The 22,377-nt window shown below is 35.1% G+C and overlaps 3 protein-coding genes and 2 pseudogenes across 3 annotated transcripts; 3 read left to right on the forward strand and 2 right to left on the reverse strand.

The window, feature by feature from the left end:
- Positions 1-1,012: 1,012 nt before the first annotated feature.
- On the forward strand, positions 1,013-5,133 carry LOC106361801 (putative pentatricopeptide repeat-containing protein At3g25060, mitochondrial). The gene has a single exon (XM_013801602.3). It carries the CDS (start codon positions 3,326-3,328, stop codon positions 5,126-5,128), a length of 1,803 nt encoding a protein of 600 aa, XP_013657056.3. The 5' UTR covers positions 1,013-3,325; the 3' UTR covers positions 5,129-5,133.
- Positions 5,134-5,527: 394 nt separating this feature from the next.
- On the reverse strand, positions 5,528-9,214 carry LOC106361802 (annotated as a pseudogene).
- A 1,882-nt stretch (positions 9,215-11,096) lies between these two features.
- LOC106361803 (RPM1-interacting protein 4) lies at positions 11,097-13,027 on the forward strand. The gene is made up of 4 exons (XM_013801603.3): positions 11,097-11,483; positions 11,699-12,100; positions 12,542-12,730; positions 12,820-13,027. Exons 1-4 carry the CDS (start codon positions 11,478-11,480, stop codon positions 12,847-12,849), a joined length of 627 nt encoding a protein of 208 aa, XP_013657057.1. The 5' UTR covers positions 11,097-11,477; the 3' UTR covers positions 12,850-13,027.
- Positions 13,028-14,495: 1,468 nt separating this feature from the next.
- Positions 14,496-16,765, forward strand: LOC106361804 (cell division control protein 45 homolog). The gene has a single exon (XM_013801605.3). It carries the CDS (start codon positions 14,806-14,808, stop codon positions 16,585-16,587), a length of 1,782 nt encoding a protein of 593 aa, XP_013657059.1. The 5' UTR covers positions 14,496-14,805; the 3' UTR covers positions 16,588-16,765.
- Positions 16,766-19,127: 2,362 nt separating this feature from the next.
- LOC106360090 lies at positions 19,128-22,252 on the reverse strand (annotated as a pseudogene).
- Between the last annotated feature and the right edge of the window lie 125 nt (positions 22,253-22,377).

The following is a 22,377-nucleotide window of genomic DNA, read 5'->3' on the forward strand; positions in this document are numbered from 1 at the left end:
CTAATAATATCCATTGCTAATATGAAGCCCATCTCAGTAATACCAAATCTCCGATAAAAACCATTGTCGTGGCTTTTTTCTAGACTCTTCTTCTTCTTCTTCGCTGTGTGAACGCTCACGGTCCAGATCCTCCTCTCAATTGATGATTCTGAGAAACGTCTGCAACTATGACATTCAATCAACTACGACCAGTTCTTGAGCTTCAATTCATCGATACAATTTTTCTAGGCTCTCTCTTTCTGCCGTCCAGTTTTCTCTTGGAGATGTCAAATCTGTACCCTCCGTGGAGATTTCCTTTAATCTTGCTAGAGATTTACTGGTAAATTTTCTCACCTGGGTCATTTGGTTTAATGATCTAGAACAGGTTTTGGGCAAGCGTAAAATTTTCCGTTGTTAATTTTTTCTCAGGTGATTTGGCAAGGAAGAGCCAAAGACTCGCGGTTAACAGATGAGAGCTAAGAAACAGAGGATGTCGACCATTGAGATCAGAAGAGATTGATTCATTCCTTTTACCTCCAGGTTGCTCCTAGATATGTCACGTTATACTTTACCAGATCTTTTGCTCTCGATGCAGGGTAGACATCTCTTAGTTATACTACTTTTTCAAAAAAAAAGTGTCCTTTGTTAATGTAGAGATATTACTGGTCTTAGATTTGGGTGTCGTAGGGTCTTGAAGAAAACAACAAGGGCTGAAGCATTAAGCATAGAAACAAGGTGTTATTGTATATTTCTTCAACTCTATGACTATGTTCTGTACTGAACGATATTGTATTCGAAAGGTCTGACTTTTCTAAAAAAATGTATCTTGGCGTACAAGAACCTGTGTGTTTGTACATGCTGAGCATTCTATTGACTCGTCTGTTTAATTATTTTAGATTGGATCAATTGACAATCATACTTTTATTTTTGAATTTCAGTTTAGAATTAGTTTTTTTTTGTCATCGACGTAAACGACTCAATCAAGACTCTCTGCTAACCAAACTGATGTAAACAAAATAAGACGGTTAACTTCGAGCACCATTTGCAAAATTGTCCGTTCTTGTATTCTAAATTTAAAATTAATTATAATATAAAATACTATGATCCATGTAATTGACTTAGACCATGATTGACTTTAATGTTTTAAATGGAGTTCTTAGTTTCGGCTAAGAGACAGTTCTTAGTTTTTTTTTATATTTTAATTAAGAAAAATTAAAAACCGTCTCTTAAATAAAATATATAAGAGTCGTTTTTTAGTCGAAAAGTATAAAAAAAGTCAAATCATGATGCTCTTATATTATTTAAAGTAGTTTTGTTTCTATATGACTTGATAGAACCTTAACTAATTGGTGATGATATTTTAATACATAAAAAATATAACCTGAATTAATTTATGATGAGATTTGTTGCGGCCATGGTGGTATTTATAGAGGAAAAAGATTTTGAAATATAATGTTGGCGATTGTTGAATTTTGTTGACATTTATTTCGTGTATATAAGAGATGCAGTTTCGGACGTAGGCTCGATTGTTATCTGTTTTCGAAAATTAATTAATAGCACGAAAGATGACGATTTGGGCCCGGTTAACTTTAAAGACTGCAAGAGCCGGAGAGGATATCAGTCAACTTTGTTTAAATCGAATCTCAATTAAATATAATTTTACACCGACGTGTTAGATGGAACTTTGAATAAGTGTAATTGTTTGGTCAATTTCTATGAATGAAAAGAACTAAAGTAAGTGTTGCTCAAAGTTGTACAATTTTGATTTGTTTTTCCATAAAAATGCTCACAAATGTTTGGTTTCAACTTTCAAGTACTGCACTTGAAATAGTATTTCAATAACTTACAAATTTATTTTATGACTGAAAGATGTGCTTTACAATGAACTAAAACAGTAACTTTGCAAAATAAAGGTATGATTAATGTATATGTAAAAAACTAATGCTCATAAAATTATATGTAAATAAAATTTGACATTCAAATAAAATACTCCTTATGTTCCCGAAAAAAAGATTTTATAGAGTATTCACGTATATTAAGAATATAATAAATATTTATAATTAAATTTATTGTTTATTTCACTATACATTTTCTAATAACTATCAACCAATAATATTTAATCAATTCAAATATTCTTAATTAATCTTTTTTAAAAATATACAATTTAACAACATTAACTACTAAAAATATTTTAAAATTCTAGAAAATATATTATTTTGAAATAAAAAATAACTATAGAAAATCATACTTTTGAGCACGGAGGAAGTAGATCAAAATATATTGAAAGATATACAATACACCAAAAAGTGAATGATCTGAGAATTTATATAGCAAAGCTACGAGTATATTTACTAAAATTCTTAATTGTAACAGTTTCCAAAGAGATGAAAATATGAACTAATCTTCTAGGATCATTAAAAACTCATGTATTCAATAAAATTTTGAGATGATTTGTATTATAACGATAAATTCATTGTTATTCAGTTATTAATTTTGTAAAATTGTGAATTTTAAGATTATTCTATTATTTTAGAGTATTTTGGTAGAGTTTTTATTAGTTACAAAAATAAAAATCCAAATATCCTAGTTTATACAAAATTCCAAATATGTTAATACATTATAATGAATTTTTTTTGTCATAATGAAATTTTAATTTCCTAAAATCATTTAAAAGTTTATCAAAAATAAAATCACCTTAAATTCTAGATTGAGTAGACTTTGTACTTGGCTTTGCTATTTTATGTGAAAAGAGAGAGAAAAGCTGAAGACGAATAGTTTAGATATGGATATGGAAACCCAAGATTGAACTATGTTTTTTTTGAACTTTACAGTAATAGAACCCCAAATGTTTTTTATTGTTGTCATAACTTATATTGTACAGATCGAACCAACATTTCATCCAGTAAACGCAAAAGTTCCAACATTTTATTCAAAAAAGCCGATACCAAATATTATAAAATCCCAGACTATAATAAAAATGTTTTACATGATTTTATAATTTCCAAGTTATTAATCCAAATTTTATTTTTTATCTTTTAATTTATTGGTCAACCCCAATTTTATTATTTTTATTAAATTATTTAGAGCTCCAGAATCTTTTTTTTTTTGTTTTTGTATGACTAACCTTTCTTAGAATTTAGAAAGTTAAGTTGGGTCTAAATTGTAATCGATGATAAATGCCTTAACAGTCCGGTTGTTTTTAGTGGGTAAAATCAGCCCGGTTCGTTTTGGTTTTGAATTTTGAAGAAAGTTATAAAGCAAAATTGTATATTTTTGTTTTGGTTCGAATTGGTCTGAAGATTCTGTCTGGTTTTGGTCTGAAAACAAAACAACAAAACTTTTCTGCATGTTACATCGGACTCTTCTCTGTCCGAGACGCCTCAAATTCCTACTATCATCTACCAAACACAACCGTCACATCACTCAGATCCACGCTCTCGTAATCACCAATGGTGACTTACTTCATGGAAGCTTCATCGCTCGCGACCTCGTCGCGTCCTGGGTACGAATCGGCGAGATCTCGCACGCCCGCAAGGTGTTCGACCAATTGCCTCACAGAAACGTATCTCTTTACAACTCCATGGTCGTGGCGTATTCCCGCGGAAACAAACCAAACGAGGTTCTGCGCCTTTACGATGAGATGATAGACGAAGGTGTCCGACCAGATAGCTCTACCTTCACCATGACAATCAAGGCGTGCTTAAACGCTATGGTGTTGGAGAAAGGAGAGGCAGTGTGGTGTAAAGCTATAGAATGTGGGTACCAAAACGACGTCTTTGTTTGTTCATCTGTGTTGAATCTCTACATGAAGTGCGGGAAGATTGATGAAGCTGAAGCTCTGTTTCGAAAGATGACGAGAAGGGATGTTATCTGTTGGACAACGATGGTGACAGGTTTTGCACAAGCTGGTGAGTCTTTGAAGGCGGTTGAGTTCTACAGAGGGATGCAAAGGGAAGGGTTTGGTAGAGATGGGGTCGTGATGATTGGTCTATTACAAGCTTCTGCTGATCTTGGAGATCAGAGAATGGGTTGCTCTGTGCATGGCTATTTGATCAGGACAGGTCTTCCTATGAACGTTGTGGTTGAAACCACGTTGGTTGATATGTATGTAAAGGTTGGGTTTATAGAGCTTGCTTCAAGGGTGTTTAGTGGGATGATGTTTAAAACTGTTGTCTCGTGGGGTTCGTTGATCTCTGGGTTTGCTCAAAATGGGTTAGCTGATAAAGCCTTTGAAGCGGTGGTAGAGATGCAGAGACTTGGGTTTCAACCGGATCTTGTGGCTCTTGTTGGAGTACTATTGGCTTGTTCTCAAGTCGGGTCGTTAAAGACTGGTCGATCCATACATTGTTACATCTTGAAAAGGCACTTTCTTGACAGAGTAAGTGCTACTGCTTTGATGGACATGTACTCAAAATGCGGCGTTATCGCAAGCTCGAGAGAAATCTTTGATCGGACAAGAGGGAAAGACTTGGTTTGTTGGAACGCGATGATATCTTGTTACGGAATCCATGGAGACGGTGAAGAAGTTGTGTCCATGTTCGTGAAAATGACGGAATTAGACATTGAACCCGACCACGCCACGTTTGCGTCTCTTCTCTCTGCTTTTAGCCACTTAGGTCTAGTGGAACAAGGCCAGCATTGGTTCAGGTCCATGAGAGAGAGATACAGTATCCAACCGAGCGAGAAGCACTACGTTTGTTTGATTGATCTTCTTGCACGTTCAGGGAGAGTGGAAGAAGCTCTTGACATGATAAACTCTGACAAACTTGATAACGCTTTACCCGTTTGGGTTGCTCTTCTCTCAGGATGCATTAACCATAGGAATCTATCAGTTGGTGAGACAGCTGCTAATAGGATTCTAGAGTTGAATCTGGATAACAGTGGAATCCAGACGCTGGTTTGTAACTTCTTTGCTACTGCGAAAAAGTGGAAGGAAGTGGCTAAAGTGAGGAAGTTGATGAGAAGTGGGGCCATGGAGAAAGTGCCAGGGTACAGTGTGATCGAGGTGAATGGACAGCTTAGGACTTTTGTCATGGAGGATCTGAGCCATCATGAGCATCATCACATGTTGCAAGTGTTGAGGGACTTGAGTTCTGAGATGAGAGATGTATATAATACATGTACATCCATTTCTGAATGTGTTATTTGATCTAATTGTGTTCTCTCATAGTCCATATTGTTTGCTAACCTAGTAAAGAAGAAGAGGATGAGAAACAAAGACTCCACCAGCTGATGCAGAACACTTTATTTATTAATTTTTTTAAAAATAAAACATTATTATTTTGAAAGAATAAAACATTATTCCGGGACAATTGCATTCAACAAACAAACTAAGCCTAATAAGAATTTTTTGCGTCACTGATGGTCACCTCTTCTTCTTGAGAGTTAGTAAAAGGAACCAGGTTTTATGGATTTCTTTGTTAAGATATAAATAATCAAATCCAAGAATTTTTTTCCAAATTTGTAATAACAACTATACATGGTAGATCTGAAAATTTGTATGATTTATTTTTTGTTAAATATTAGTTTTAAAATAAATTAAAATATATAGACTAATAACACTCATTGAGAACTGGCAGAATACATTCCACTCTCTTATTGCAACATTTTTTTTGTTGCATTCATTAAATTAGGTACGTTCGTAGCGTCCTCTCGCTGAATAAGTAAACCAAACTATAATAGAGACCAAACCGGGACAATCGTCTTATATATTTACTGACATGAAACACCAGGAGAAGAAGACATCGAGCGGTTCTTCAGCTTTTGTAAACTAACGGTCTTTCCTTTGAGAAGAGCAGAATACCAAAGCGCAGAGGTTTTCAGAGATCTTTCACGTTTTGGATCGCTGAAATTCACATAGTACAATCCATATGTGTAATTGGGATTGATAAACTCGAACATATCCATGAACGACCACTGGAAATAGCCTCTTATATCTGACCCATTCCTACATAATAAATCTTGTAACGTTTTAGTATTACGATCTAAGAGACAAGTCCTACTTTTCAAAGAGAATATTATAGTGCACACCTCACTGAATTGAGCACAGCAGCAATATACGCATGAAGGTAATCAACTCTTCCCACGTCGTTAAGCGATGAATGTTGGTTAGTTGGTTGACCTAATGTGTATTTACATAGAAACTCTCAATATTTTGTAATGTTTTTTTGTTTGTTTTTGATAACCCGGGGTATCCGGCAGGCGGCAGGCAGAGACCCAACCGACTAGTCCTCTAGGGGTTGATGCCAATGTTTTGTAATGTTTTGAAACTAAGTAAGGAACAAGTGAGAGAGACAAATTAATACCATTCTCAAGAATGTAGACCGGAAGATTGCCATAGTTCTTCTCTATGTATTCCAACACTCCTTCAAGACCCCATGGAAGCACATCAAACTGTAGATATATGACGATTAATGAAATAGAGTTAGGGTTTACGAAAAGGTGCTTCTGACATTGGCAGTCTTTGGAAACACACCTTGAACAGTGTAGAGTTCCCAATGGCTGTCCAAAAAAAAAATCAGCTATAGAATATGGTATAGTGCTGGGTTTCCGGGTCAACCCGCCCCGACCCGCCCCGCCCCGCTGCGGGTTGAATCACTTTTTTGATTCAAAAAATCGATCCGCATAACTCACAAACAAAAAAATTTCTATCCGCACCCGCCCCGCAAAAACCCGCGGGTAACCCGCTTAACCCGCGGGTAACCCGCTTAACCCGCGGGTAATATTAATTATATTAAAAATAATTATTATATAGTTAAAAAATATTATTTTTAAAAAATTATATTAAAATAATATATTAATAATTAAAATTATATAAATATTTACGAGATTTAATATATTTTTTATAAAAAAAAACATTTAAAAAAAAAAAAATCTTTTTTTCTTAAATTTGCGGGTTAACGAGTACCCGCGACTCAAATTCGACTGACCCGCACCCGCTCCGCTTAAAATAATCTTGACCCGCACCCGCACCCGCCATTGCAAATTTTCAAATTCTTCGACCCGCACCCGCCCCGCAGCGGATCAAATGGGGCGGGGCCGCGGGCATTAATTAAAATTCCCAGCTCTAATATGGTATGGTAGATATAAACACACACACACATCCCATGAAAGAAAAGCATACGTAGTAGTGAAGCATTCATGTCTGAATCAAAATCTCCTGCATGGACACTAGTAGATAACTGTGCCGTGTAGAGTGTTGTATAGTGAATGAGTCCCAAGAAGTCAGATGAGCCTTTAACGAGTTCTGATTCTTCTTTCGAAAAGCTTGGTAACCTCTCGCCCACAGTTCTCTTCATCACATCAGGATAGTCCCCAAACACCAGCGGGTGCAAAACCCTAGGATTCAGAGATTAAAATGTTCTAGCTCTCAGAGCTGATCTGAGATTTCGAAGGCTATAAAAAATTCTATAAGAATTTCAATAATTATTTTTTTGTAATTTAGGGGTCTATTCCTACATAAAAAAAACTTCAAAAGTTTTGGAAGCCAATGCTAATGTTTCATGTGGCTAGGGATGAATATAATATTTAAACGAAAATTTTAGATATGAATTGTGTGTTCAACGAACCAGGCTAAGTAGAAAGCTTTGTCTCTTTGAGTTGCGATCTTGTCCTCTACAGAACTAGTATAGGGAACCATCCAGTATGCAAATAAAGTTATACCTACAGATCCATGCTGCTTATCCTACACCATCTCACGAGAGAAGCATAGAGGTAAACCAAGCATTCAAATGATTATGGATATATGTGTGTAAGCTTATACCTTGTACGTTTGCTTATACAGTCTCGCAGTAGATGCGTGTGCAAGCAACATGTTATGGAGTGCAATATATGGCTCAGTTGAAGAGTTTCCTCTGGAGCAATTGCCTATCCCAAATGGAGGAGAACAATGCATAGGAGGGGTAATTAACGCCCAAGTCATAACCTCCCCAAGCTAGCATATTGGGCTCGTTAATAGTCCACCAGGATTTCACTTTGCTGCCAAACTCTCTGAAGCAAACGTCTGCAAAAGCCGTGAAGTCATTGCTGCCACAAAAGATCGTATAAGATGACATACATCACACACTTCACTCATAGAGTCATTGCAAGAAAATGTTTGGCTTTACATGATTTTTTGGTCAATCCATCCTCCGTATTCATCTTCAAGAGCCTGAGGGAGATCATTGTGATACAAAGTAACATGCGTTTCAATTCCTGTACTCACCCATTCATACCAAACAGACTAATTCATCTTCTTTCCAAGACACAGGACATAATCAAACCAAATGAGAATCATAAATTTATTCTTACCATATCTCATGAGCTCATCTATGAGATTTTTGTAAAAGCGTAAGCCCTTTGGATTTACAGGACCTCTTCCACCTGAAAAACCGAAAAGGCCTTTAAAACTCAAGACAAGGTGACAAAACCCGAGTTATGGCAAATAAACACACACACACACTCGGTATAAGCCGCGGCCACGAGATAGAGAGTCGGAATGCATCTAAACGCATGTTATACATCAGCCTTACGTCCTCCTGCAGCATTGTCACATTTTCAACATGTTATATTTTTTATAGATAGCTGATTTATTATGAAAGTGATCAAATTTGGATCACTAGGCCAACCTTATATTTATGATACCCATCACATGCTATATCTCCGGTAGGTCCATCACCTGCAATCGTTATAAACATTGATTGTTATTAAACCCTAGATAAACTCATTAAGTGTTTTAACTCTTTAAGTGTTTAGTGAATTAGAACTTAATTACTAGAGTGAACGTATGTATCCCAAATGCTAGGCATTCTTCCATCTTCATCAACAGCTCCTTCCCACTTTTTGAGAGTTCAAAACCATTTTCAGATTATCAAAATCCATATGAGTTCGAGTTAAAGAAAAACTTAGTTCGAATTCCAAACCTGAAAAGCAGAAACGGCTGATCCGAAGACGAAGCCCTTCGGGAAGTCGTTCCTGCTGTAAACATCGCTGCATCTTCCGGAGAACGCAAAACTCAAGAAAATCAAAATCAAAAACAAAATCTGTTCCATCTCTTCTAGGGGGCGGTGTACACGAGGGAGAAGATAAATAATACTATTCTAGTTATGTGCCTTTTCGTATCTTTCTTTTTGTTGAAGAAAGTACAAATGGCAAAACATAACGATTGTGTTACAAACAAAAAAAAAAGGCAAAACATAACAAAAGTTAGTAATGTGCGAGAAGTTTACCTTATTTATGCAAGATACCCGAATATGTTCAGGAATTAGAATGTTCCTTTTCTGTCTGCTTCCATTCTTAACCAATAGCCACTATATAAATACATGTGTTTTTTTTTTGTTCAAAAAATACATGTGTTTTTTTAAATTTATTTCTATAGCACTTATTTTCAACCAGCCTCCAGTACTGCTCCACTTGTGTGAGTTAGAATAGTCAAGCTAGTGTGGTCAACAAAAGACTTACTAGGGCAATCAACGCTACTCATCTTCCATCAAATTCTTCTAAACGTAATTAATAACTTGTTGGTGTTAAACAAAAGAAAATTAAAAAAAAATACCTGGTGTCATATTTATTCTGTTTATTTTCGTAGACATTTTTGTTAAAACATATTATTCAAATTATGAAACTAAATTAGCCGATCGACGTATTTCCCCCTCCGTTATTTTTTTATTTCTTTGTGAAAAAAAACAGTCTCTCTTTCAGTATGTTTTCGTTTTCTCAAATCCAGCATCTTATTTTTTCTCCAAGAAAATTCATTACTTAACTATGTGACACTTGTGTGGTGGTCACTAGTTATTAACTAAAAGAAAAGGACCAAAAAAACTTGTGTGGAATATGGTGGACTGAGACCACGTGTAGTTTATAACTACAAGCGCATAAAGGAAGCTGAGTTTTATGTCGGCAATGTAATTCACTACAGATTTTGGTTTTCGGAATTTTTTATTACAATGTAAAAAAAAAGGAACTTTTTATTACAAAAAATTAAAACAAATAAAAGAATGTTTTATTAATATATATCTGTTTAATTTTATTACTAATTTACTATAAATCTTGACAATCATGGTTCTTTAGAAAAATTTTATTGTGTCAAAATTGTAATTTTTCTACGATTTTGCCATATTTTATTTCTTACTACGAGTTAACTTTTTTTTTTGAAACACACTTATATTAAATCTTCAAACAAAAGTAGATGGCGCCATTAAAATCAGTTCAACAGAAAAAATCTGTTTTGCTAGCTTATGAGCTTCTACATTTTTTTCTCTAGAGATTCAACTAAAAAAAATACATTCAAAAAAAGCAGCTAAAGATAAGATAACGGCCGTAATCCTATAGAAGCATGAAGATTTTGATTTGAGCGCCTTGACTAGAATGGCAAAATCCGATTCACATCTGATTCTTGCTAGTCCTAGTTCGCGACACTTCTCGACGACTGCTCGCAAAACCAGTACCTCCGCCGCCTGAGGGGATCTCATATGGTGAGCAGGAACAGAGTGTGAGGATCGTCCATTTTGTGGAAATTTTGCGCTACTACTTTCCATCCCAAACCTGCAAGCTTTAAAGACTCATTCCAAGCATCATCAATTTTGATCAGAGCATGTGGTTGGAACCATCTGGGTACTAGAAGTCGGTCCCATTCCAAGTTGGCATGAGCCCCATTCTCGAGCAGTAGTAATATGTTTATCGCTGAAGACAAGGTTATTTCTCGCAGTCCATATGTACTACAGAATCCAGGGCGCCAGTTGTCCCTCAGTCACTTCGGTTGATGGTAGATTCGTCTTTGAGATTAGGCTGATCCATAGACTTCTTGAATCTATAGATTCATTGTATTACAAGTTAACCACAAATTATTTTTTTCAGGCATTTCGTGACAAACCGATTAGCTATAAAAATTAGTTTATAGGCAAAAAAGTAAACCGTAGCTATCTAGATTTTTTTTATTAGCGACAGTTAATCATTTTCAAACGACATGGCTAGAATTGCAAACATTTTTAAAACGAATCAATTTTATTAGAAAGAAAGTACAAAACATTTGAAAAAATCAGTTAAAACTGTAAAACTTATTATAGATCGTTTATGCATCATCATTTATCTCTATTTACACAGAATAAAAAAGAAATCTACCAGTGTTTCAAAAAAAAAAAACTACCAATTTCTGGGACTGCTATTATCACCATCAAATTTTAGACCCACAGCTGATCCAAAATCGTAAAGACAAAAGAAAATTAATTACATCTTTAACAAGAAACATTATCACATGGCCATCAAATCTAGCCGCCACTAACGGTAACGGCGTTGAGTGTTTTTCACACAAAAAAACTATTTGACAGGAAAAAATATATTCTTCTCATCTAAAATAATTAGAAATAGAGGCAAAGACAGATAAGTGAAAAGTCAAGCATCACTAGTCAACGTTTGATAAACCTCTTCTCTTTCTTCTTCTCCTTCGTTTCTCCTCCTTCTCACATATCTCTCTTTCTTCGTAAAGGTACCTCTTTCGCAATCTCTCTGGACTAGCTTCTCTCATGGCAGTAAGTCTCTTGAAACTACGATCTATGTAATTATTAATCAACTCCGATTTGCTAGATAAGAAAAATAGGAGTTTCCATATCTGTACTGACAAGGAAACTGCAAAGAGATCTTGTCTTGTTGCTATCTTGTTCTGTAATGGTCGTTATTCCGATTCTACCCTTTTGTTTGTTGAGCTGATTTGAATTGTTTTATTTTCATTATTATTGCTGCAAAGGAGCGTTCGAATGTTCCCAAGTTTGGAAACTGGGAAGGTGAGGAGAATGTTCCTTACACAGCCTACTTTGAGAAAGCGCGTAAAGGACGCGCTCCAGGCGGTAGAGTGACGAACCCGAACGACCCGGAATATAACTCGGATTCGCAGTCTCAAGCTCCTTCGAGAACCAGACCCGAGGAAGTTGACCCGGTTAGAAAGTCGCGTGAAGTGACGAGAAGCCGAGAAGAGAGCGAGTTGAAGCAGTTTGGTGGTGGTGGTGGTGATGGTAGTGGTTCATCAAACGAGAAAAGACAAGGAAGGTCTTCTCAGAACAATAGCTACGATAAGTCTCCGTTGCATAAGAATTCATATGATGGCACTGGAAGAACAAAGCCCAAACCAAACCTTAGAGCTGACGAAAGCGTAAGATCTTACTTCTGTTTGCTGCTTTTGTCTTCCATAGTTATTTGTCTAATTATCTAAGGTTTCTATTAGGGTTAAAGCATCGCATATCAAAAATTTAAGAGACCAATCCATTTATAACTAATTGGTTTTAAGTCAAAGTTAATAATAAACCTGAATTTAACATTGTATTAGAGCATATATCATAAACACCATAAACTTCTACGTAATTAATATATCCCTCTCGACCTGAGTATAATTGTCGTTTTTAATCCTCTCGACCGGGTATAAGTATCTTAAGTTCCGAGATTTTTGTCCAATAAAAACCATCGAGAGAGGATTAAAGATGAAATATCCATATCAAAAATTTAGGAATTAAGACTAATCCACTTATAACTAAATGGTTTTAATTTGGAAGTCCATAATACATCCGGATTTAACAGTTTCAAAATGTTTTTACAGCCTGAAAAAGTGACGGTGGTGCCAAAATTCGGTGATTGGGATGAGAATAATCCGGCGTCAGCTGATGGATACACACACATTTTCAACAAAGTCCGTGAAGAGAGAAGCACTGGAGCTAATAATGTGAGTGGATCTTCAAGAACGCCAACTCACCCGAACTCCCGTAATAGCCCTTCCAGCAGTTCCAAAGTAAGATACTCCCTCCTTCAAGCTCGTTGCTTCTCATTGATACATATTTTTTGTATATTCGTTATTGTTTTTTTTTCTGTAATTGACAGTGTTGCTGCTTTGGCTTTGGAGGAAAATGAATGGGAAAACGTGTTTGTTTCGGAACAATGTGTGTGTATAGTTATCGAGAAATATGTGTGATGTAATCTTAATGATCAAACGGTCGAGTAACTTTAGATGGAATAAGGCATATCAGTCACACTTGCATAAAACTTATACTATATCTTCTTTATGTATGTTTTGTGATTTTTCATTTTACTTTTGGTGTTTTCGTTCTACACATTCCAGTTTTGGACCTGCTAGCAGATCATTTCATCTTGGTACGGGCTCACCAATTTGGTTAACCGATTTAGCTGGAGACAGAGAAGAAAAAAGCAATTCATATAATTATGTTCATGAACCGAGTAAATTAATTAACATATCTATATTTGAAGTGTTTGGAGTCTTGTAGACTGGAGTATTCTTATTCTGATGGCAATCATGATCCGCCACTGGAGTATTTCCATAATGCTCTGTAGCTTTTTGTGCTTATCAAATATGTGTTTGAAGTATCTTTGTTTATAAACTTTTTGGGGAGACAAACCTTGGAACATCTTGATCCCAGGCTGATTTTTTTTTGTTCCCTTTTCCTTCAATCTTGCAGAACTTGGATCATCTTCCACCTTAATGAAGTACCTACTGTACTTGAAGGTTTCTTTCTACTGAATACTGATCATAACTAACTGGTAAAACATTAAGAAGTAACAATATATGTACTTCCAATGGCATTTCAATACTAAGAGTGGAGTAAAAAAAGAGGTGAAAAACAGCTGAAAATAAAATGATTGAAAAGAAGAATGAGAAAAGATGTAACCTAGTCGATGACTTATACTCTGTTTCTGTTTCTGTTTGTAAACTGTTAGGGATCTAGTCTACTTATCGATGTAACTTAGTCGCTTCTGTTTCTCCGGATAACCGGAAACCCCGTACCGATTTGCCTTTCTGGGTTGAAATCAATATATATATTAGAAAAAAAGAAGAAAAATAGAGTAATTAGTGTTATTCTAACAAAATTTCGAGTAAAAATAAGTGTTATTTCTCTGTCAAAACAGTAACAAGAGTAAAGATGAAAGAGATAACTTGGCTGAGTTGATAATCCCCGTTCACCTCAGCTTTTTTCTTTCCAATTAGTAAAAATGATTCTTTTCTTGGTTTGCGTGGCTCAGATTGAAGCAAATAAAGTTAAGTCAAAATTTTAAATTTGCAACAAATTAAAAACTTAACTCACTTAAAAAAAGAAGAAATGATTAAGTTGGATGGAGATTATATTTAGGTAAGGGCATATAACATATTAGTCTTTACATTCTAAAAAACTACCTCTAGAAATGTATCTAGATTGTAATAAAATTCTTCTGAATTGACCCAAAATGTAAAACAAATTAGAATTTAATATTAGGAAGGCTTGGGTCCATACAGAGGCTAACACCAATTAGAATTTAAATCAAATTAGAAAAAATCATATAAACAAAACATTAATTTAAGAATCATGAATAAAAAAAAACAAAAATGTATGACACAGACAGTTGGTTAATTGTATTTGCTTCTTTGACTTGTCGGAAGTGTCTGAAAAAAAAAGAAAAGAATGGACGTTAACTTTCAACGGACGGTCCAGATCACTCCCACTCCGTAGATGCGATCCACAAAGAATCCTTCCCTCCTTCAGCGCCAACGTCAATATTTTGGCGGTCGATCAAAAAACATTTCGAAATTTAAAGATTTTAACCCCCAAAACTTTTCAAACCATTTCAATCCCTGACGAAATATACACCTCAACCAGATCTTCATCTTCCTCACACATTCTCTCTCTCCTCTCTCTCTCCATCTTTGTTCATTTTGCTTGTTGTGATTCGCTCCAGAGACAACTCGAATCTCAGTTACTTTGTCTGTGTTTCTTCTCTCTCTCTCTCTCAATCCCTCAGAGAAAATTAGGGTTCGATTTAGGGCTTTTCTCTACACAATCCGAATCCAATTTCTGTGCGAAACCCAGTTTCACTAATATGGTGAGGATCCAGAAAGTAGAATCCTTTTACGCCAAGCTCCGCGAATCAGCCACTTCCTCCGATTCACACAACCCTCTTCTGATATTCCCTTCCTCATCCGACGTCGACTCGATCTGCGCCCTCAAGGTCATCACTCACATCCTCGAATCCGATTCGATTCAGTACTCGTGTTTCCCTGTCTCGTCGTTTCTCGAGATCCACAAGTACGCAGGTCCTGGGCTCTGTTCTTCCTTGGAGAGTCCTGTGACTATACTTTTGATTAATTGGGGTTGTCACCGTGATTTGAAGCTTGTTCTTAAGCTAGGTCCTAAGGCTCGTGTCTTTGTGGTGGATAGTCATAGGCCTATTCATTTGCATAACCTGAGCGATGGTAATGAGAGGGTTGTTGTTCTTCATACTGATGATGATGAGAGGCAAGCGGATTTAGCTTATGATTTTGATGTCTTGAAGTTGGCTAATGAGAGTTATCAGATGCGTCAAGAAAGTGTTGGTGTTGATGAAAGTGAAGACGAGGATGAAGAAGAGGAGGAGGAGGAGGAAGAGAGTGATGATGGTGATAGGCCAAGTAAGAGGAGGAAGATGGGTGATGATGGTGTGAAGCTTTTTAAGAAGCTAAAGAGAGATTACTACAAGATGGGGACTTTCCACGGGAAGCCATCTGGTTGCTTGCTCTTTGAGCTGTCTCATTTTTTAAGGAAGAACACTAACGAGTTGCTCTGGCTGGCTTGCGTTTCCTTGACTGATCAGTTCGTTCACGAGAGGCTAACCGACGAGAGATACCAAGCCGCGGTGATGGAGCTCGAGCAGCACATCAACAGCTCCGGGAACATAGATAAAGTCACTTCCGTTACTCTTAAAGACGGAACCAAGGTTCGAGCGCCAGACTGTTCGAGAATCTCGTACGAAGAGGAGCCTAGGCTTATGCTCCTGAGAGAGTGGAACTTGTTTGACTCCATGCTCTGCTCCTCGTACATAGCGACGAAGCTCAAGACTTGGAGTGATAACGGGATCAAGAAGCTGAAGCTTCTTCTAGCGCGTATGGGGTTCGCGCTCATCGAGTGCCAGCAGAAGTTTCCCTACATGAACAACGAGGTGAAGAGGAAAATGAAGCAAGAGTTTGATCGGTTTTTGCCTGAGTATGGTTTAAATGATTTCTACTACAGGAGTTTCTTGCGGCTTCATGGATACAGCTCAAGGGTCTCTGCTGCTGATGTTGTGTACGGTATCACAGCGCTTCTTGAGTCGTTTCTTGGTTCAGGTGGCTCTTCTGCTTCACAGCAGTTTGGAGAAGCTTATGATGCTTTGTCGTTGAACAATCTGGATAAGCTTCGGTCCGGGATGCAGCAAGCAATCAAGGTTCAAAGAGCGATTCTCAGACAAGGAAGTGCAGCAATCACCAAGACAGGATGCATCAGAAGTGGAAGGAAGTTCAGATGGGTGAAGGTTGAGGATTCTATTGACGCTAAGTATTTGGGATATCCTCAGGCTTTGACAAAGTTTTGTTACTTTCTGATGGATGCTTTGAGGGAGAAAGGAGCTAGGATGAAACCGATGCTATGTGCCTGCGCATCTCAAGAGCTAGGGAAGATACTTGTGGTTGGAGTTTGTGGGAAGCCGAGGCTTGGTGCGGTAAGAGGGAATGCGTTTGGTAATGCTTTTAGAAAAGCAGCTCAAGAGAGTAGAGCCGATTACTTTCATGAGCTGTTTGAGTCTTCGTGGATCGTCTTAGATGCTTCTGCTGTTAACTCTTTCATGGTTAGATTAACTGAGAAGCTTTGACACTCAAGGTATCTTTACTCTGTTTTTCTTTTACCAGTTCTCTGTTTTTTGTATTTTACTTATCTCACAATTGTTTGGAATTTTACGAGACTTTGTAATAGGCAGAATCTATTATCAAAATTATGTAATTTGTTTAATCAAATAACCAAAGAGGTTTATATGAAAATGATTGTTCCTTTGAGACAACCTTAGAAACTTGAGATATTAAAGCACATAAAACATTTGATCAAAAAAAAAAAAGCACATAAAACAATAAATTTTAAAGATTTCATTCTATAATACGATAAGACCCGCGCCTTGCGCGGGATTAAGTTATTATTTTTATTATATTTTGGAGAATGAAACAATAGTTTGGCTTCATTTGGATTAGGGGTGTTCAATCCGGATATCGGGTTGGTTTCGGTTCGGTTCGGTTTTTTTCGGTATTTCGGTTAGTAAAATATAACTACTATTCTAAATCAATATTTACTTTGACTTTAGTCTTTCACATACTTTTGAAAGATTTCAACTGGACGACTAAATTGATCAGCCAATCTTGTTGCTTTAAATCATTAGTATTTATATATATATATATTATTTAGTTTGAATATTTATTAAATAAAAATTCATATGCGTTATATTTTATGATCATTTGTAACTTATTATACCAAAAAAATAATCTATTGATCACAAAATTTTCAGAGTGGGAATATTCAAATTTCTAATAATATATAGACGTTTTGAAAAATTCAAAATATAACATATAAGAAAAAATATAAATGTTTTTATTATATATTTAATGTGATTTTTAATATCTTTCAATAATATAAAATTAAAAAAAAACTAAGATACCAAAATTGTTATCAAATATTTATTATTCATAATAATTAATTTTCATATATACGTGAATCATATTAGGTAATTTCGTAGCTTCTAATTAAGGAAAGTGCAAAAACAAATTTGGTAGATTATTTATCAATTTGATAGTTAGTTTAATAAAAAATATAATGTAAGTTAAGATGGTCCAACCTATTTTTCTAAGAATAGTATATTTTATATAGTCATTTATTAAATGAGAATTTATAATCATACAGTTCTATGATCATTAATATCATTTTATAACTGAATATTTAAATCATCGATAACAAAATTTTCAATGTGAAATCTTTAATAAGTTTATAATTTATAAATGTTTTTGAAAATTCATTGAAAGTTTTAATATTAAAATATTCATGTAATCTTATGGTATATAGTATAATCTATATATATATATGTGTTTTAAAATCATGTGTATCTTCTTATAATATTAAATAAAAGTTCATATTAATACAATTTTATGATCATTTGTAACTTATTATGACAAAAAAATAATATATTGATCACAAAATTTTCAGAGTGGGGATCTTCAAATTTCTAATAATTTATAGACGTTTTGAAAATTTTAAAATATAACATATAAGAAAAAATATAAATTTTTTTATTATATATTTAATGTGATTTTTAAATATCTTTTAATACTATAAAATTAAAAAAAAGAACTAAGATACAAAAATTGTTATCAAATATTTATTATTCATAATAATTAATTTTCACATATACGTTAATCATATTAGGTAATTTCGTAGCTTTTATTTAAGGAAAGTGCAAAACATTTTTTGGTACGTTATTTATCAATTCGATACTTAGTTTTATAAAAAGTGTAATATAAGTTAAGATGGACCAACATATTTTTCTAAAAATAGTATATTTTGTATAGTTATTTATTAAATAAGAATTTATAATCATACGGTTCTATGATCATTCATATCGTTTTATAACAAAATATTTAAATCATCGATAACAAAATTTTCAATCTGAAATCTTTAATAAGTTTATAATTTATAAATGTTTTTGAAAATTCATTGAAAGTTTTAATATTAAAATATTTATGTAATCTTATGGTATATAGTGTTTAATCTATATATATATATTTATTTTATTATTAAATGATATTTTTTACTCATATGGTTTTAAAATCATGTGTATCTTCTTATAATAAAAATATTAAACCATTGATCATTAATTTTTAACATAATAATTTTAATAGTTTTAGTCATTTATTGTCGTTTTTAAAAATTCAAAATATAACATATATGAAAAAATCTAAATTTTATTTTTATAGCAAATTTGATTGTTTAATTTATTTTAATAATATAAAATTAAACAAAAAAATGATGGAGGAGATATAAATTGTTATCAAATCTTTATTATTAAAATCATTAATTGTCATATATATATTAGTCATTTATGGTAATTCCGTAGGTTTTATTTAAGGAAAGAAAATATCATATCATATCATTATATCATATAGTTTGACCAATTTATGTATCTAACAACATATAAAAATCGAATGTGGACCTACTTATTTTTCAATTGAATGTAATTGACTACCTAATTGAGTGCCACCTATGCATTGGGGCCTCTTTTAATTAATACAAAATTGAGGTTACATCTTTTCAAATGTTCCTCAATTAATATATAGGGGATTCGAACATTTTGTGTTCTACATAGAACCCATGAAATAAAATAAAGAAGTTTTTTTTTATGTTAAATACAAATTATACAATGGTATGATTCGTATAGCACTATTTCTATTTACAATGTACTATTTCTATTTACTAATGTAGTAATCAATATAATATTTCTATTTACTGATGTAGTAAATCAATATGAAAACCACATGCATACATAATTGGAATCAAAGATTACACATACAGAAAAGTGCAATAGAAATCGAGAGAATAAAATACAACTTTGAAATGGTTGCTTGCTTTATTTAAAATATTAACCCTACATCTTCTTTCTCTTCAGTCCATTTTGTTTGGTTGCTTGATTTTATTCTTTGAGATTCTTCAACTTGGGTTACCAAATAAAAACAATTACTATACGTAAATCTCGTTTATTCATTCATCTGGATTATTTAATTAAAATAAATATTTTCCAGATTCAGAACATTACCTTTTTAACCAGTTCTGGTGCTTGTCCTTCTGCGTTTGCTTGGGCCAAAAATGTTTATGAACCACTCTGGTTTGTAAGAAACCAGTATGCATCCAACCGTAAATCAAAAGAAAATACCAGGTACGAAACCAACTGCAGCTGCTACCCAACTCAACACCTCTTCATGGTCTTCCTCTGGCTCCAGCGTTTCATGCCGTTGCGGAGTTGACATATTGGTGACTCTGCAGGCTTCATCAAGAGAAGGGCCGAAAAGTCCAGAGTTGTTCTCAAAAGAAGAGCAATCTTGCGTTCGAAACTGAGTGCCCCCTGGAACTAAACCCGCAAGGTGGTAATGAGAGAAGTTCATCCGTGAAAGGTACGAGAGACTTCCTAGCTCTTGTGGAATCCCTCCTGAAAGCTTGTTCTGGGAAACATCAAGCGACTCGAGCGCTGTCAGGTCCGCCAAAGATGATGGGATGTGTCCAGAGAAAGCATTGCTTGAGAAGTTTAGCACATGAAGCTCTTTCAATGGACATTGGAATCTCTCCTTCAAGTTTGTTTCCGGAGAAATCGATTGCAGTGTATATTTTCAGGGTACGTACCATCATAATCTTGTTCTTTTTATCATCATCACCATCATAATCTTGTTCTTCGTTTTTGTCAAGCGTGGACATTGCGGTCCAGCTGGCAAAGAAATCTGATGGCAACGTTCCACTGAAGTGATTGTGCGATATATCCATGATTCGGAGCTTGGCAAACCGAGTTTGGGTCCGTGGTGTATGCATTGGACCGTAGGACAAGAATTTGCAGATTTTGGAGAGAACTCAACCAAAACGGAAACGAGTCGTTGATTTTGTTGCTTTCCACATTGAAAACTTCAAGAGTAGGGGAGTGGATTAGAGATCTTGGAAGCTTCCCTACCAGCTGGTTATGACCGAAGTCAAGGGAGATTAGATTTCCGTATATGTTTTCTGGAAGACCTCCACTAAGACGATTTCGACGAAGGATGAGACGAGAGAGAGTACTCTTGAGATTTACCATACAACGAGGGATCGGGCCATTGAAGTTGTTGTTGGATAAATCGAGAGTGTCTAGAGAGTGCAAGAGTACATATGAACGAGGGAATGTTGCCCGTGAAATTTGTTATTGGAGGCGAAAAAGTAAGTCACCAATGGTTTCCACAGAGCTGATTTTGTTGGTACTTCAAAACCAGTGAAAGACACACGCGCAATATTCGCGTCCATAACCATGCAGGCACCTGACCTTTGATTTTGTTGTTGGAAATGTCAAGATAGATCATTCCAAGCTGTTGGCTTCTTAAAATCTCCGGAAACTCGGTGATACCGCAATCTGACAAATCCAAATCTTGTAAACACTCCAAACGTTGATTTGCGACTGAACTTTTGTTTGTGGTTGAAACATGATTCCCTGAGAGAACTAATCTAGAGATAGACTTGAGATACAAGGATAAGACTGCATTTAAGTCAATAGTAGTGGTGGTGTTCAAATGGGACATGTATAGCTGTCTGAGCCCCTTGATATGCGAGAACATACTAAAATCAACTGGGCCTTGGATGTTGAAATTGGAAATGCCAAGAGTTTGAAGGTTGGCTAATTTGGAAATGGATCTTGGGAAGGGCCCTCTCAAGTTATTGTTATCAAGGTGTAACACATCTAGTTTTGATGATGAAGATACGTTACCAATCTCAAGAGTACCACTGAAAAGGTTATCGCTCAAATAAATTTCAGTCACAGAAGGAATTGCGAAGAGAGCAGAAGGGGGAGTTCCAACGAAAGAGTTTACAGATGCATCAAAGTACTCCAAGTGGGAGAGTGAATTGATATTAGTGGGAAGTATGCCTGTGAACTGATTAAAGGAGATATCTAAAGATTAGTGCAATGGGAAAGTTGCCGCTCAGAGTATTGTCACTAAAACTCAAGCTGGTCAACTGGTTTAGACTACCAAAAAAAGATGGGATTTTCCCAACAAGTTTGTTGCCAAAGAAGCTGAGTGAGGTAAGATGAGAAAGTTTTACCATGGAAGATGGGATTTCACCATCAAAATAATTATGATCAAGGTCGAGAGTGGTAAGAAGAGAAAGCTTTCCAATTGAAAACGGAATTTTACCATCAAAATTGTTATCAGAGAGGCTAAGAGTGGTGAGATGCGGAAGGTTTTCAGTTAGAGATGAGATTTCACCCTTAAAATCATTATCAGAAAGGTCTAGAAAAGTGAGATGAGAAAGGTTTCCAATAGAAAAAGGAATCCCGCCACTGAAAAGATTATTTGAAAGATCAAGAAAAGTGAGATGAGAAAGGTTTCCAATTGAGGACAAGACTTCACCGCTCAAATTATTATATGAAAGGCTAAGACTGTTTAGAAAAGGAAGATTTTTCAGCTTTAAGAGACTAGTATTGGAATGAAACCAGCCATGGAGGCTGTAGCTAAGGTCTAGCTTGATCACTTGTCCGGACTTGGGATCGCACGTGATACCATCCCAATCACAGCAGTCCCTGTTATACCTCCATGACTTCATCGGTGGAGGAAAACTATCATGAGAGTTTGGAATTTCAAACTCATTCTTGAACTCAAGAAGTACATCCCTTTGTTCAGGACGACATAACTGTTTAGTAGGACCCGCATACGTATCTCCAAAATTAGAAATGAAGGAAAAGATAAAAGAAAGAGTAGTAAGCATGAGACTCATCGAGCTAGTGAAGGATTAGTGTATAGAGAAACCAAGGGGGAGTTTTTTTTTTGGCACAAGTTTGGAGAGTGAATTGATATCAAACTATTATAACTTTCTTTAATATCTATATAATGAAAAAGAAGAA

The sequence above is a fragment of the Brassica napus genome, chromosome A3 (assembly GCF_020379485.1).
Source record: "Brassica napus cultivar Da-Ae chromosome A3, Da-Ae, whole genome shotgun sequence".
NCBI classification, from domain to species: Eukaryota; Viridiplantae; Streptophyta; class Magnoliopsida; order Brassicales; family Brassicaceae; genus Brassica; species Brassica napus.